The sequence below is a fragment of the Ammodytes marinus genome (assembly GCF_949987685.1).
Source record: "Ammodytes marinus genome assembly, chromosome: 8".
NCBI classification, from domain to species: Eukaryota; Metazoa; Chordata; class Actinopteri; order Uranoscopiformes; family Ammodytidae; genus Ammodytes; species Ammodytes marinus.
Genome location: NC_137212.1, coordinates 3,483,812 through 3,500,589, shown reverse-complemented (window position 1 = coordinate 3,500,589; position 16,778 = coordinate 3,483,812). Strand labels below are relative to the sequence as shown.

General features: G+C 40.3%; 1 protein-coding gene across 1 annotated transcript; it reads left to right on the top strand.

Moving 5' to 3' along the window:
• Positions 1-13,691: 13,691 nt before the first annotated feature.
• LOC307254807 (urokinase plasminogen activator surface receptor-like) lies at positions 13,692-16,623 on the top strand. Its single transcript, XM_080033321.1, has 6 exons — positions 13,692-13,779; positions 14,499-14,609; positions 14,790-14,870; positions 15,315-15,464; positions 15,605-15,724; positions 16,098-16,623. Exons 2-6 carry the CDS (start codon positions 14,558-14,560, stop codon positions 16,292-16,294), a joined length of 600 nt encoding a protein of 199 aa, XP_079889447.1. The 5' UTR covers positions 13,692-13,779; positions 14,499-14,557; the 3' UTR covers positions 16,295-16,623.
• Positions 16,624-16,778: the final 155 nt, after the last annotated feature.

The window sequence follows — 16,778 nt, the reverse complement described above, 5'->3', positions numbered from 1 at the left end:
GAATGTATTCCGTATTCACATGTACAATAAGTGGTGTCATGGTGAGCAGAATAAACGGGCTGCAAATCGGAGATGATCGCTTGGTTCATTCATTGCTACACAGCTACATGATAGGCTACAAACATTTAGGGAAACATCATAGTGCGTCGACCAAGTCACCCGGGAGTCAATCCACACGTTGCACACATATTGGATGTGGCTCCTATACCCACACTTAATTTAAAACTAAATCTCAAATCATGATTCTTGGAACCCCACAAACGATTAAATCCAAATTAAAATGTCAATGAACTTGTCCTGATGGTAAGCCACTGCAGACAAATTAACACAACAAACACCAAATTAACTCTTTTGTGGAGAAGGGGTTCTCTTCCATATTCTTTTTAGATGGTATAAGTATAAATGTGCAAACATTTTAGAAAATCAACTCAAAAAGGTTCATTTAGTCTAACTTGATAAATTAACTCGTATGTTCATGTAAACAGACTAGTATTCATTTGTTTGTACCTTGACATGTTTGGACTACTTCCTGCAGTCTTCTTCAGAAGCGTCAGCTGTTGCTGTGACGCCCGTTGTGTCAGCTGATGTTATAGACAACCAGCCGTCCCGCCAGAAGAGGCAGGACGGCTGGTCCTCTGCTGCTGCAGAGAGCAACAAGTTCCAACGTTGGATCAGGGAGGCAGTGGGGATCAGGAAACGGGCCCAGGGGACAGTAAACCGGGACGAGGGGGCATACATGCTCTCCCACACCTGGGTTGCAGTTCTCCATAGCCTGCCTCTTCTGGCGGGACGGCTGGTTGTCTATAACATCAGCTGACACAACGTGCGTCACAGCAACAGCTGACGCTTCTGAAGAAGACTGCAGGAAGTAGTCGAAACATGTCAAGGTACAAACAAATGAATACTAGTCTGTTTACATGAACATACGAGTTATTTTATTTTAGAAAATCGGTTCATCCTAGTCTGAGAAAAGTCAGAAGGAGTGTTTTATGGTCTCACTGTCTAACCCTACATTTTGCACAGTTGTGATGTCACAAATGTTTTTATACTACATAGGATCTCAGAGTTCAGTACACCTTCATATTCCCACTGGTGAAGTCGGCCTTTAATGTTCAATTCATGCCATTCATTTCTTCAGCATTTTTTTTGAGCACTTTGTAACTGTCCCTGCGTTCCAAATCACATACTCTTTCTTTTTACTACACTACATGCTAAAGTACAGAGGAGTTTTAGGGCCACAGGAGAGGAAAAAAAAATCAGGTAAGGAAGATTTTTTTTCATTATGTCGAGAAATGTCAAGAATAAAAACGAAAACTCCAAAATGCTATTGGAGTTAATTGGGCATTTATGTATTTTCAGCATACTACAGTTGACATGCATGTATTGGGACATCCCTAATCTTGCATCTGGCATACTAAATAGTAGGGACGTATGGGTATTGGAATGCAGGGTGTGTTTTGACAAGTTCTATTTAAATACAGTTTATTATTATTAATAAAACAAAACAAAATTGCAGTTATGTACAGTTGCGTTGAGCGTCCATTAAGGGGAGCAGTTTCTTTGTTTATCCAATCTCAGTTAACTCAATATAAGCCTGTGCTGCCCTCTTCTGGTATCTCAATATCATTTTAACCGCTTATCCATTTCCAAACTACACACCAGTATTTATTTTTTATTCACCAAATTGTATTTCTATTTTATTCTAGACACTTCGCCTTTTTTCTTAGTGCAAAATGAAAAATAAAATGTCTTGTCTTAATTTTTCCCTCTACCTGGGCCTTAATACTGTTCCATAATTATCTATTAAAGCTGGGGTGGAGGATTTGGGGAGAAAATGGCAGTTGGGATAGAGATTTGAATCCAAATACCTCAACCGCTCCACTTGTTCTCTTTGGTCCCTCCCCTATGGTTCCTCCCTGACACGCTCTACACCAACAAAGTCGTGCCAAAGTGAATGGACAGTCCCAACAGCCAATAAGAACAGATAATCGGAGCCTCGCTCTGATTGGTCAAAGTGTCAGCTCATGTTAACTTTGACCAGTCAGAAATCACATACCCCAGCTTTAATTGATCAAGTAAAAAATGAACAAATGCCACTGAAATCAGGGGCTTTGCCAGCTATTTTAAAATGCACTATAACTTGTGTCAGAGAGGTAAACATTTTCTCAATTATATTCTCATATCTCAATAAACAAAATTAAATCACAGGAAAATTGGATCCCTGGAACACCACTGTGGTCTTCTTCAAGCAGCGAGTTATCTAGCATCATCTCAGATCCATAATTGTGATAAAACATGATAAAAACCATCAAAACAGACATTGGGAAGGATTTTTACCTGCTCCGCCATTGTAGGCGCTAAAACCTTCACCCCTCTGTCGCTCTCTGCGCGTGCACCGGCAGTGAGACGTGTGCCGGTTTCTCTCTTCTGATTGTAGGCCTATATCAGGTGTTGGATACTCTAAAAGTTTATTTTCTGATTACATGCAGAGCGGGTGACAGAGACCTGTGTTATGAAGCGCGCACACTATATAAGTGATCACTGTAGGAATATAGAGCGATTTAACACGTATATTAACATCAATATATCGCTCAATTCACCTTTAAAGGTGGAGCCTGTGATTCTGGAGAACGCTTGCTTCAAAATCCCTTTTTGTCAAAATCAGTGAATATCTCTCCTCACGATCCGCTAACTGTCGAAAATATACAAAGTAATTATAAATCTTAAATGAATTATTTGAGAACGAGGCAGACATCTAAACTCAACATGCTTAAGGAAAGTTTTATTATGGTGGTGAAAACATGTTACAGTATCAAAGACAGAAAGCTCAGTATTCAGTTTTCATACTAAATATTTGATTTAAAGTATGGCATATTACATTAGATTTAACTAATACAGGATGAGCATGCAACCAGGCATAGTGTAGAAAGTGGACCATATAAAGAGCTAGATATTGTTCTCAGTAGACCAAAGCAGAGCTAAAAGAAGAGTGAATATTTGACTTAATTCATCAACATGACTAGAAAAACTGCAAATATGTGTAGCATACGATCTAACCCACTAATTTGTTTATCTTTTCAAGCTTTAGTTTCATTTTCCTTTATTTAACCTCGAAAGATCAATTGAGGGGTGACCCTCTTTTACAATGACGTCGAGTTTGTACATATACACAATATACAATGAGAATACATAACAAGTTTACACACACACACACACACACACACACAGACAACAACAATTTAAAACATTCAGATCAATTGAATGAGAGACATAATAGCCTAATTAAAACAGTTACAAGTGTAGAGGGGCTGATTCAAAATAATAATTTTAAATTGGTTAACAGTTATGAGTGTATTTATTTTAATTGTATGTTGTAGGCTGTTCCAGGAGTCAGGGGCACTATGGCTAAAAGCGGATTTACCAAGCTCAGACCGGGCATAGGGGACATATAACATGAGCATGTCAGTTGAGCGGGTTTGATAAAGCCCATCTGAAATAAGCAGCATTTCTGTCAAATATAGTGGTAGCTTTCCAGTCAGAGCTTTATATATAAAAATATGCCAATGTGCATCACGTCTCTCCTTAAGGGAGGACCACCCAACCTTTTCATATAAAACACAATGGTGTGTATCATAAGCATCTCCTGTAATGAATCTCAAAGCAGAGTGAAATACAGAGTCTAGGAGTTTAAGGCATGAACGAGATGCATGCCGATAAACCACATCACCGTAATCAAGGACAGACATAAAAACTGCCTCAATAATCCTTTTCCTACTGAACAACGGGAAGGTGGCTTTATTCCTATAAAAATAGCCAATCTTTTGTCGGAGACGACAGACAAGATTTTTTATGTGAAATGTAAAAGAGAGTTTTTCATCTATCCAGATGCCAAGATATTTATATTCAGTGACTCTTTCAATATGAGATCCATTATTTGTGTGAATAATAAGATCATTAAAATGTGTAATTCTTGCTCTGGAAAAGCACATATATTTTGTTTTTTCTATATTAAGGACAAGCCTGAGATCCACTAGACAGTTCTGCAGGGTGTTAAAAGAGCTCTGTAGGTTCTGAACAGATTGTTGCACTGAGTCAGAAATGCAATACAGTACAGTGTCGTCAGCATACAAATGGGCATGGCAGTTTTGTAGTGATGAAACAATGTTATTGATGTAAATTGTGAATAGGACTGGACCTAAAATTGAGCCCTGCGGAACACCATTTGTAACTGTTAAAAACTCAGTTTGGTAGCTTCCCAGCTTAACTGACTGCTGTCTATCAGAGAGATAGTCCCTAAACCAGCTACATGTAGAATAATCAAGCCCTGCTCTAAGTTCCTAAGGCAATTGGCAAAATGAGTCCAAGCAAAAGAAGAACAACATTCAGTTTGACGGTCCAGGCTGAATTACAGAAGCTGCCTTCACAACATGTTGCATTGGTAGATCCGTTCTGAGCCACGTTACCAGCTTCACACAGGTTCCTTGAGACACAGCCATCTATTCTTACACCTTCTCCCGCTGTGGAAGACACAATAATGTTTAACTTGACAGCAGTCTTAAGGGATGTCAGAAACAGGAGATTACAATGAATGGTTGTAGAGATCAATAAGCAGCATGAGGACTCACTATCAATCGCACTGAAGCAGCGGTCCTCGATTCCCACACATTGTACTGTCTCGTTACAGACAAGACTGTCATCGTCTTCACAGCTGGCGAAACACTGAAGGCCGTTTTCTTTTTGAACATCAGGGACTGAAACACAACAGGAGACATGTCAGAGACAGTGGCCCTCATTTATCAACCGTGCGTAGACCAGAAAAGTGGGTGTACGCACATTTCCACGCAAACCTCGGCATTTATCAATATGGACGTGAGCGTAGGATACACTCAAATCCCACGCCAGGGGGCTATTTCAGGTAGCTGGTTTTACATACTCTGGGTTTAATCCTGCGCTCTGAGTTGGTCAACTCAGAGCGCAGGGTTGACGAGCAACTCTGGGTTTTCGGTTTCAGAACAGTGGATCAGCGTTGGGTTAATCAACTCTGAGCGTGTTCACTCTGGGTGGAGCGTGTGCATAAAAGCCATCGTCAATGGATCGCTGATAACATGATTCACCATGGAAACAGAAGAAACAAATGCTTGATCCTCCCACTTCTCAAAAAAGAAAAAAAAAGAAAACTTCTCCGCTCCCCCCACTAGAGTAAGAAATATTAAGGAATGAGCTTATGGAGAAGAATGAACGGGGATATTGTCTCATAACTCTGATCTAATCACTTCGGCAATTCAGAAAAAAACGGTGCAAAAGTTTTTAGTCAAGAGCATCATTACTTCCGTATGAGAAGCAAGACTATTTTAAGAATTGAGTTACGCATATCAGCAGCAACAAAATTATTAAACTGCCGCTGCAAAGCATTGCTGACAGTGTTTTATATTCGCTGTAGCCTATTATGTAGGCAAGCTATAATAGGCCTAGGCCTACTGTGCAGTAAACAGACTTTCGCTTCTTTTAAATGGGGAGTGAAAGATATTAACGTTTGACACAAGGTGACAGTTTCCATTGTAGAGCCTGATTGTTTTATTACCAGATCCCTTGTCCTCTAGTGATCACAGTTTAAATTATAATATTATTTCTATATTCTTATTGGGCTATTTAACGAGGCTTGTCTGTGACTTTGGGATGACACAAGTAACGATCGCGTACAGCCGCAGAATTACATTTCAACCTGACATACATAGCCTATGTTCAGTGGCACAGATGTTAAAAAACTACTGATAATGATAAAATAAATAACGAGATACATACAATACAATAGGTTTATTAATCTGAATGTAAAGCATGTTCACGATGTGTAAGGTGGCCGCATATGAATGGCACGAGGGCTGAGAACAAGGCTACTGATCAGATAAATGATCGATCAAACGTAAAATCATCAGGAAATGATAAAAACATCCCGATGGAGATTTCTATCGAGTGATTTTGCTTTAAACTGTACAGGGTTGCGTTGTGACAGTGACTCTTTCTTCAGTCGGAGCTGCAGCGTAAAGTGAAAACAAACTCAGGGTAGGTCTAACCACCTATCCAGCAGGTTAGACCCACGGCGTATGTTGCCTCAGTAACTGACTCTCGGTTGCGCTGAACCTGCTTCTTGAAACGGAAAACCGAGAGTTTCCACTAACTCAGAGCGAACAAACTCTGGGTTGCCTCAAAACCAGCTACCTGAAATAGGCCCCAGCTCTCAGCTCGTGTACGCAAGTTTGTAAACAGCATGGACTCACAGTGCAGGCTGTGCCGGATAGCCGATGACTTTGTTGGACAATTAATAGAAATGCAGTGTTTTCTCAGACCGAAATAAAGATATTAATCACTTAAAAATGTGCAGTTTATGGTGTGCAACTGAGTAGGAGCACTGATTCAATAGTGCGCACACCGGCCACTTAGGAGCGCTGCATGGGACTGCCTAAGGGCAGTTGTCTCAGGCTTGGAGCAGCTGGGGGGACACTGAGGCACGGGGGCTGCATTCATTCAAAATGTTAGCCACAGTATTAAATATGTAGTAGGCCTACACTGCTCTTTATGATAAAAAATACACGGCACAAATTTCAGCTTAACATTTTATTTATTTGACGCACTTTTAAGATGTTAGTTCCTCTTTTAATATGTCATTGATGCTTAAGCGAGCGATTTATTTCCACCGTTAACCGGCACGTTTTTCCGATCTGCTGGTGGAGCAGCTCAGCAGGACGGTGGGCGCTCTCACAGCTGATCGTTGCCGGGTCGGCTTGTGCAGCTGACCGCCGGGCTGACCACTCGTGCCAAGCGCATGCTGTCATACAGTAAAACGCAAAATGTGTTATTTTTAGTTTTTAAACCCCTTTTGAGTAGTGCTATCTAAAAGGGCCAATACATTATAATCATTCAAATCTCTGCAGACGTGTATTTCTTTTATGGGGACTATTATCGGACAGTTGGTGCGTCTTTTTCTCCTCTACCACTTAGCCTATATTATGCCCGCACCCCCAGTTAGTTGCATTTCAGAACAGCAACACGCTTTTTTAAGTGGCGATTTTTGAGTCAGACAACTTTTTCTTCATCTAAGTAAAGAAATGGCGACATATAATTGTAGGCCTACATTCTTTTTTATTGCATTTGAGCGATAGCCTACTGATGTAAACCTAAAATTCAAAATCCTCAGCTGCAGATCGTTTGTTGTCAACACCAACGCTGTTGACCGCAGCAGTTATTTTCTTCCTAACTGCTGCCTTCTGTCATTCTTTGATGCCGCTTGTAATGCTCCGAAATGAAACTCTTTTTTTTCTACTTTCGCTGTTATTCTGTCAATTTCTACTTCAGAGAAGTTCCTCTTCTGTGCCGTAATGCGCATATCCATGTCGTAAAACCTCTGGGCGAGGCCCTCTAAACTGAGAAAATATAGAGGCGTGATACGATTGTTTTCAGCCGCCGCATTTATCAACAATGGCCTGGCGTACGCTGAGATTGGCGAGATACGACTGTTTGATAAATCCCACGCGATACCTGGCGTAGGGAGGTATTAGCGCCAGAATCTGCACCAGTTTCCACGCACGTTTGATAAATGAGGGCCAGTAGGATTCAAAGTCACGGCAAAATATTTTTCATTTCTCATTGGAGTTGAGACATGAATCTCAATTCCTTTCTCACACATTAACACAAAGGCTTCTTGCTTTACTTACAGGGCGGATCTTGATTGTTGCACAAACTTGTGTTGCAGCAGTGGGTAGTCTGGATTAAGAAACCAAAGCCAAAGTTGAATGAAATTGTCTGATTCAAGCAGCCTGGCGACGAACAACCCCTGATCCTAGAGGTTACTCCTCCGCTGACTGAAAATCAATGTGTGATTATAAATTAATAATAAATAAATAATTAATAAACAAAAATAGCAAAAGCTGCTACTGAGAAATCTCAGAAAAAAGACACACCATAAAATGTTTCCACTTACTTCTACTGGCAACTGTTTGACAGGATGCATTGGGCTCACAGGTTGTTGTACTGTTGAAGATGTTGTAACACTCAAGAGCTCCACCTGGACCAAGAAAAAACATTTATCCGTCAAATATTGATGACAAGCTGAACCATAACATGATTTGACTATTATCCAACATATATACAGTTTACTGTTTTTTTCGATCGCTAAACCACAGTGGGCACAACTGTTGCTCAATGTGCAAAACTCTAACTACAGTCTGCACTACCAACAGTCACTGGAGCTGAACAGTTCACTTCACCTGCAAAACAGGTTCAGTGCAGCAAACACTATGAACCAGCCTCACTGAGATAACACACACTGTCACTCAGAACATGCTCAGAGTACAAACACTAGCATCAGACCCCGATACATAAATTACAAATTTTTCATCTTTTGAATAATTTGAGTTATTTCACACAAATTACGTAAGATTTTCTTTGATGAAAGGGTGAAATTCTTTCACATGAAATTGTTTATTTTATAACATACCAGTTTTTTTTAGGAAAACAAAAATAAATGAAAATCAGAAGTTTGCTTCAATAGATACACATTTTGTATATTTTATTGAAAACATTTCCAAATGTAGTATTTATCTGTGTAAATATTCTATAATTGTAATACAGAAATCTATCCTGTAATGTTGTCATTTACTGTAAGGATGCAACTCTAAGCTGTTCGTTTGTTGGAAAATTCGTATTACAGATGCAACTTTAGATTTTTGCAGATTGGGTTGCACTCTCAACCCTGCCTCTCTCAATGAGAGACCATGATTCACAACAGGGTCTATCAGTGTAGCCCTTACTGTATTTCATCAGACATTACAGCTCTATGTCTTCCTCCACACATCCACACTCTCACTGCCACTCTTCTCCCTCCAACAACCTGTCTTCATTGGTCCATTTCCCAAAAATATATTTTTGAGCTTTCCCTTTATACTGTATATGTTCACTAACAAGTCTAAAACAAGACATCTTACGTAGTGTTTCAGTTGAAATTGCAATCAGCAGTGTTTGAAATGCACTAGGCATTCATTCTGTTTTGAATGTGTGGTTTACAGTTGTGGCAGCAGTGTGTTAGCATTTGAAAAAAAGTGCTGGAAATCCACAGTGTTGTGCAGGCTGTGGTTAAGCCATGAGATAGGTGTGTAGAGTTTTGAAAATGGTGTTTAAGCAATGAAAAACGAGCTACAGTTTGGTCCGTATGAACCGCTGCTCTGCATACTGTTGTTAGAGTTTTGCACATGTCGCTCCAGTTGTGCCCACTGTGGTTTAGCAATCGAAAAAAAAACTGTAATCACAAGGACACACCACCTCAACAGTGCAAATTAATAAAACATCAGTTAAAAATGCCAGCATTAGCCAAAAGGCTTTTCTTCAGCTGCAGTCCCCTGACATCAATGTTAAAAGAAAATACAATTAAGCAAGATAAAAAACAAACATGTTTAAAAACAACTTAAAACAGGACAGAACCTTTCAATGTGCCCTGGACAGCATCTGGTTTGACTCATAGAGTGAGTAGAGTTACCTGTGCTGGAGAGCATCCAGATGAGAGTGAGAGACAGAATCAGCTTCATCATGATGAGTCAACGAATGCAGATTACAGCTTTTACCGTGGGACAGAGCCTTATATAGAGACCTGGGTTTACAGAGAGGAAGATACTGTAAACACGTGAACCCAAAACTAACTCTATAGAGTTTCATTTCACTTCAATCATCTCAGTTGGTGCTATTGCTTAACAAATATAAGAGTGAGGCATGTATGGCACTGTGGATATGAATGTGGATTTATTTAGTTTTGTGTCATAATCCTGCATGTAATATGTATAAAATATACAGGAATTAATTACAACAATAATAATTATAGTAAATGTAAAAAATAATACTTATAATAATAACAAATAAAATAATGAGAAAAAGATGATAAGATCCTGAGGGACCTACGAAAAACAAATAATTTAAATATGAAGTAAAAAGGGGTAGGTGCAATAAGCAAGCGTTTCAACCTACATATTTTCAGTCAGTTCTATGAGCAATGTCAATGTAAAAATTAACATTCACCTCCACTGGCTCCCCATCAAGTCCCGCATTCTCTTCACGACAATTTTTTTAAACTTTATTACTCATGACTTACTTTATTGATTTTGTGTTACTATGTACATTTAGCTCTTCAAATAAGGAAAACACCTCCTTCAAAAGTTTTTTTCACAGCGGCCAAAAGTGGGAAAAAAGCTCAGAAATAGCAACAGAAGAGGCATCCATTTTCCTGGATATACAGGCAGGAAATATGTGTTTTGAAGCGCATTAGCTCACTGTAATAATATGCATTCATAACCAACATAAACAAAAGTATCCTCACATGAGCTCAACATAAAACTCATAGAAAAAAACTCATGAACTATTTTGTTCACTCCAGTGTGCAGTGATCGAGTTGAAACACACAGCAACTGGAAACATACAAGAAAAGTTGAGTATTCAGAATACACTAATCAACCTTACTTTGATTTCAACTACTGACATGAATAACTATTCATGTGCTTCAGTTTCAAAAACAGAATATTTTCCTTTAAAAAGAAAAAAAAAAACATACCTGAGATGTCTTTAATCTGCTGTTACAGATGCTTGTGCCGTTGAGAGAGAGTGAGAGAGAAAGGTGACACTATGTTTATATATATATATGTGTGTGACACTCCCTGATGTCGCACCAATTATTATAATTTTTTGGTGCAGGAGATGACACCCTAACGCCTCGTTTCCACATACGTACATTCTCGTATGCGATCCAACCGGTCCGACCGAAAGTCCATTAATTCCTTTGTGATTCTTCGTAATGTTCGTTTTGCCTCCGAAACTCCTCCCCTCCGTAATATTTCTCAGTTAATGTTGATTGTCAAGTCAGTTAGATGATTAAAAAGTACTTGTTCATACACACTCAACAAAAATATAAACGCAACACTTTTGTTTTTGCTCCCATTTTTCATGAGATGGACTTAAAGATCTAAAATTCATTCCAGATGCACAATATTACCATTTCTCTCAAACATTGTTCACAAATCTGTCTAAATGTGTGATAGTGAGCATTTCTGCTTTGCTGATATAATCCATCCCACCTCACAGGTGTGCCACATCAAGATGCTGATCTGACATCATGATTAGTGCACAGGTGTGCTTTAGACTGTCCACAATAAAAGGCCACTCTGAAATGTGCATTTTTTTGCTTTATTGGGGGTCTGGGGACTCAGAACCAGTCAGTATCTGGTGTGACCACCATTTGCCTCATGCAGTGCAACACATCTTCTTTGCATAGAGTTTATCAGATTGTCAATTGTGGCCTGTGGAATGTTGGTCCACTCCTCTTCAATGGCTGTGCGAAGTTGCAGGATATTAGTGGGAAGTGGTGCACGCTGTCGTATACACCGGTCAAGCACATCCCAAACATGCTCAATGGGTGACATGTCCGGTGAGTATGCTGGCCATGCAAGAACTGGGACATTTTCAGCTTCCAAGAATTGTGTACAGATCCTTGCAACATGGGGCCGTGCATTATCTTGCTGAAACGTGAGGTGATGTTCATGGATGTATGGCACAACAATGGGCCTCAGGATCTCATCACGGTATCTCTGTGCATTCAAAATGCCATCAATAAAATGCACCTGTGTTCTTCGTCCATAACAGATGCCTGCCCATACCATAACCCCACCACCACCATGGGCCACCTGATCCACAACATTGACATCAGCAAAGCGCTCACCCACACGACGCCACACACGCTGTCTGCCATCTGCTCTGAACAATGTAAACCGAGATTCATCCGTGAAGAGAACACCTCTCCAACGTGCCAGACGCCATCGAATTTGAGCATTTGCCCACTCAAGTCTGTTACGGCGACGAGCTGGAGTCAGGTCAAGACCCCGATGAGGACGACGAGCATGCAGTTGAGCTTCCCTGAGACGGTTTCTGACAGTTTGTGCAGAAATTGTTTGGTTATGCAAACCAATTGTTGCAGCAGCTGTCTCAGTGGCTGGTCTCAGACGATCTTGGAGGTGAACCTGCTTGATGTGGAGGTCCTGGGCTGGTGTGGTTACACGTGGTCTGCGGTTGTGAGGCCGGTTGGATGTACTGCCATATTCTCTGAAACGCCTTTGGAGACGGCTTATGGTGGAGAAATGAACATTCAATGCACAAGCAACAGATCTGGTTGACATTCCTGCTGTCAGCATGCCAATTGCACGCTCCCTCAATGCTTGTGGCATCTGTGGCATTTTGCTGTGAGACAAAACTGCACATTTCAGGGTGGCCTTTTATTGTGGACAATCTAAGGCACACCTGTGCACTAATCATGATGTCAGATCAGCATCTTGATGTGGCACACCTGTGAGGTGGGATGGATTATCTCAGCAAAGCAGAAGTGCTCACTATCACACATTTAGACAGATTTGTGAACAATGTTTGAGAGAAATGGTAATATTGTGTATCTGGAATGAATTTTAGATCTTTAAGTCCATCTCATGAAAAATGGGAGCAAAAACAAAAGTGTTGCGTTTATATTTTTGTTGAGTGTAGTTTGAACACTTTGTGAATCAGAGTGAATGTTATTCTGCTAAAATATTAAATACTTCACGTGATACACTGTATACAGTCGGATTGTTTTTTTTTATCAGTTTGATATTAAATACAGTCATCATGTGTGTCAGTTTGATATGAAATAAAGTCACATTTAGTGTAATGACACAGATGAGAGTGCCCGCAATCGCTGAGGCATCGCCAGAGATACAGACGCCCACATTTACTTCCGTTGGACACTAGAAGCACCTTCTGTAAAACGGACATGAGGGACATATGTATGTGGAAACGAGGCGTAACACAGCATCACAATAGGAGATGATCAGATCAATGATCAGGCAAACTAGTGGGTCACTGATTTGTTCTCACATATTCATGCAGCTACAGGTTCACCAAAGCTGCTGCACAGAAGACTTCACATTTGTCAGAAATACTCACACACGCACAGGCTTTGAAATTTCATGGATATCACTTCGATGTGGCCGAAACTAAAGTGATTCCCATGTCCTGTTCATAATGAGACAGTCAGACCTAAATGCAATTATTGAGTGAAGTGTTTAAGTTTGTTGAGTCAAGTTTAAAGTTGCAAAGCATCATCACCATCTTTAACCGCTTATCCGGAGTGAGGTCGCAGGGACCCCCAAAAGTCTCTTTCCCGGGTCCCATTGACCAGCTCTGACTGGGGGATCGAAGGTGTTCCCAGGCCAGTGTGGAGATATAATCTCTCCACCTAGTCCAGGGTTTTCCTCCTTCCAGCTGGACGCTCCTGAATCACCTCCCTAGGGAGGCGGCCAGGGGGCATTCTTACCAGGTGCCCCAACCACCTCCATTTGCTCCTTTCTACGCCAAGGACTAGCGACTCTTTTCGTCCGCTTGTAACCACGATCTCATCCTTTCAGTGCAGCAGAGAAATAGGCAGAAAAAAATAAGCTAACGTGTCAAGTAAACTTGTAAAAACAGAAGAAAAAAATGTATAGGAAATAAGTAGAAGGGACAGTCTTATATAATAAATTAGTATACCAACAGAGTATGTTGAGAGTTTTTTTTTAATGGCCCCAGGAGATGAAATTCCCAACACTACTGAAGGATTGTTTGGAACTATAATACTCTCTATGAATCACGTGATAGGCTGGGTGTGAGATCAAGGGGTGTCATATCTCTCTCTCTCTCTACGGCACAACTGGAAGCGTCTTGAACAGCGAATTAAAGACATCTCAGGTATGTTTATTTGTTCATGTTAAGGGAAATATTCCACTGACGAAATGTTGATGAAAACATAAATAGTTATTTAGGTTTGTAGTTTAGCGAATAGTTAAGCTGACAAACTAGGGTTGATGAGAGAGGATTTTGTATTCTCTTAGGTTTGTAAAGCAGTAAGGGTGTGGCATCTCCACAACACTGAGATGAAATCTGGATAGTGGGCAGCGCAAGTGGTGATAAAGTATTTAGTTTATTGTCTGGACCTAATTTAGAGGGAACATACTGTGCAGTGTGTCTCCTGTTGTGTGTGTGTGTGTGTGTGTGTGTCTCTAGGCGTGTGTGTGTGTATGTATCTAGGCGTGTATGTGTGTGTGTATGAGTGTGTGTGTGTGCGTATGTCTCTAGGCATGTGTGTGTGTGTGTGTGTGTGTGTGTGTGTGTGTGTGCGTGTGTGTCTCCAGGTGCGTGTCTTAACATGCTGACTGTACTTTGGAGTGAGGAAATTAGTTCATGAGTTTATTCCATTAATTGCATTTTGAGCTCACGTAAGAATGTTCTTGTTCATGCTGGTCATGAATGCATATTTAGAGTAAGCTAAAAGAATTCACTGGAGGCATAATTTTGTCATCATTTGTATTTACTTGCATTGAATGTTGCAAATGAAATATAGACATCCTACTCTATAGAGTTTGCCTTTGGTTCACATGTTTACAGTATCTTCCTCTCTGTAAACCCAGGTCTCTATATAAGGCTCTGTCCCACGGTAAAAGCTGTAATCTGCATTCGTTGACTCATCATGATGAAGCTGATTCTGTCTCTCACTCTCATCTGGATGCTCTCCAGCACAGGTAACTCTGCTCACTCTGTAAGTCAAACCAAATGCTGTTCAGGGCACATTGAAAGTCTAGTTGAGGTAATGCTTCATTGTGATGCAAATGTAATTTTAGTAGGTTTATGGTCAAATTGTTTATGCTAATTGTTCAGCTCAACATCATCATTTAACTGATACATGTTTGTGTCTGGTGCAGATGGAGCTCTTCAGTGTTACAACAGTATCAACAGAACATTAAACTGTCAGCCCAATCAACACTGTGTAGTAATGGCCAGACGTAAGTGTTAAACATGCATGTTTTGTCCTCATTTCATCTATCTATAAAGCAATATCTGTCTGTCTGTGTTCATGTGGCTCGCATATCTCTATGAGTTTTAGTCAGATCGGCCTGAGCTCCTGGATATTGCTTACGCACTGCTGATCTGCTTTTCCTATAAAGAATAGAGGATTATATGGCGCAACACAAAATAAAGAAAGAACATAAGTCACATTGACGAGCGATGTGCCAGCCATTTCAATGACTGTGACACTGCCTATGTGTAGGCTACATCTGTTTATGTGTCCCACTTTGATAGATTTTTTACATTTACATTTAAGCATGCATAAGCTACTGCTTCCTACGGGCACTGCACTAGTTTTTTAAATTGATATTACTGAATAAAAGTTTTTGCTCTGTGTATCTTTATTCATTAACATGTACTGATAGTGTGTTGATTTTCAGGCTACGATAGAACCTATACGACCAAGGGTTGTTACTCACACTGCGCTCTCGGGAGTGAGACATATTCATACAACTTTGGTTTTATTGGACAGCAGACCGTCAATCTTCGTTGCTGCAACACAAGTCTGTGTAACAATCAAGATGTGCCTTGTAAGTAAAGCAAAAATCATTTGTGTTAATGTGTAGGACAGGAGTTGAGATTCACGTGTCAGACTCCAATGAGAAATGGGATTTTTTTTGCCGTGACTTTGAACCCAACTGTTTCTGACATGTCTCCTGTTGTGTTTCAGACCCTGATGTTCCAAAAGAAAACGGCCTTCAGTGTTTCACCTGTGAACATGAGAAAAGTAACGTCTGTAACAAGACAGTACAATGTGCGGGAATCGAGGACCGCTGCATCAGTGGGATTGGTGAGTCCTCATGCTGCATATTGATCACTACAACTATTCATTGTAATTTCCTATTTCTAAAATCCGTTAAGGCTGGGGTATATGATTTGAGGAGAAAATAGCAGTTGGGATAGAGTTTCGAATCCAAATACCTCAACCGCTCCACTTGTTCTCTTTGGTCCCTCCCCTTTGGTTCCTCCCTGACACGCTCTACACCAACAACATCGTGCCAAAGTGAATGGACAGTCCCAACAGCCAATAAGAATGGAGAATCGGAGCCTCGGTCTGATTGGTCAAAGTGTACCGCTCATGTCCAAACTGCTATATTCTCCCCAAATCATATACCCCAGCTTTAAGACTGCAGTCAAGTAAAACATAATTTTGTCTTCCATAGGTTTGGGAGATATTGATGAATCCATGAAATTCGCTGGCTGTGTCTCATCCAACGTGTGTGAACCAGTTAATGTGATGGGGATTCACTTTGCAAATGGAACAAACTGTTGTGAAGGCAGCTTCTGTAATTCAGCCTGGAGCGTCAAACTGAATGTTGTTCTTCTCTTGCTTGGACTCAGTTTGTTTACTGTCTGTTAGAACAAAGTGCAGGGCCAAATATTGTCTATACTGCATACAAAGTACAGCTGTTTGTAGAATAGTAAAAAGTATAAGATTGGAACGCAGGAATAGATTTAAGACTTTTAAAAAGGCAAGTCAACAAACTAAAAAAGTAACTCTCTCCTCAGAAAAAGTTTATTTTGCAAATCAGACTATTCAATAAAAAAATAAAAATAATTTATTTCAGCCTGGACCATCAAACTGAATGTTGTTCTTCTTTTGCTTGGACTCGTTATGCTAATTGCCTGTTAGAACAAACCGGAAGTTCCAATACAACCGGAAGTGCTCCGCTGTCGTCCATGGTTACGTTCCAGAATACGGTGAATAGTTTTGCAAGAGCTGTTGCAAAATGTTTTTTTTTGCAACAGCAAACAGTTGCAACAGTTTTGGTTAAGTAGATCAGATTAAACTAGTCGGTCACTGATCAGGTTTCACATATTCATGCAGCTACAGGTTCACCAAA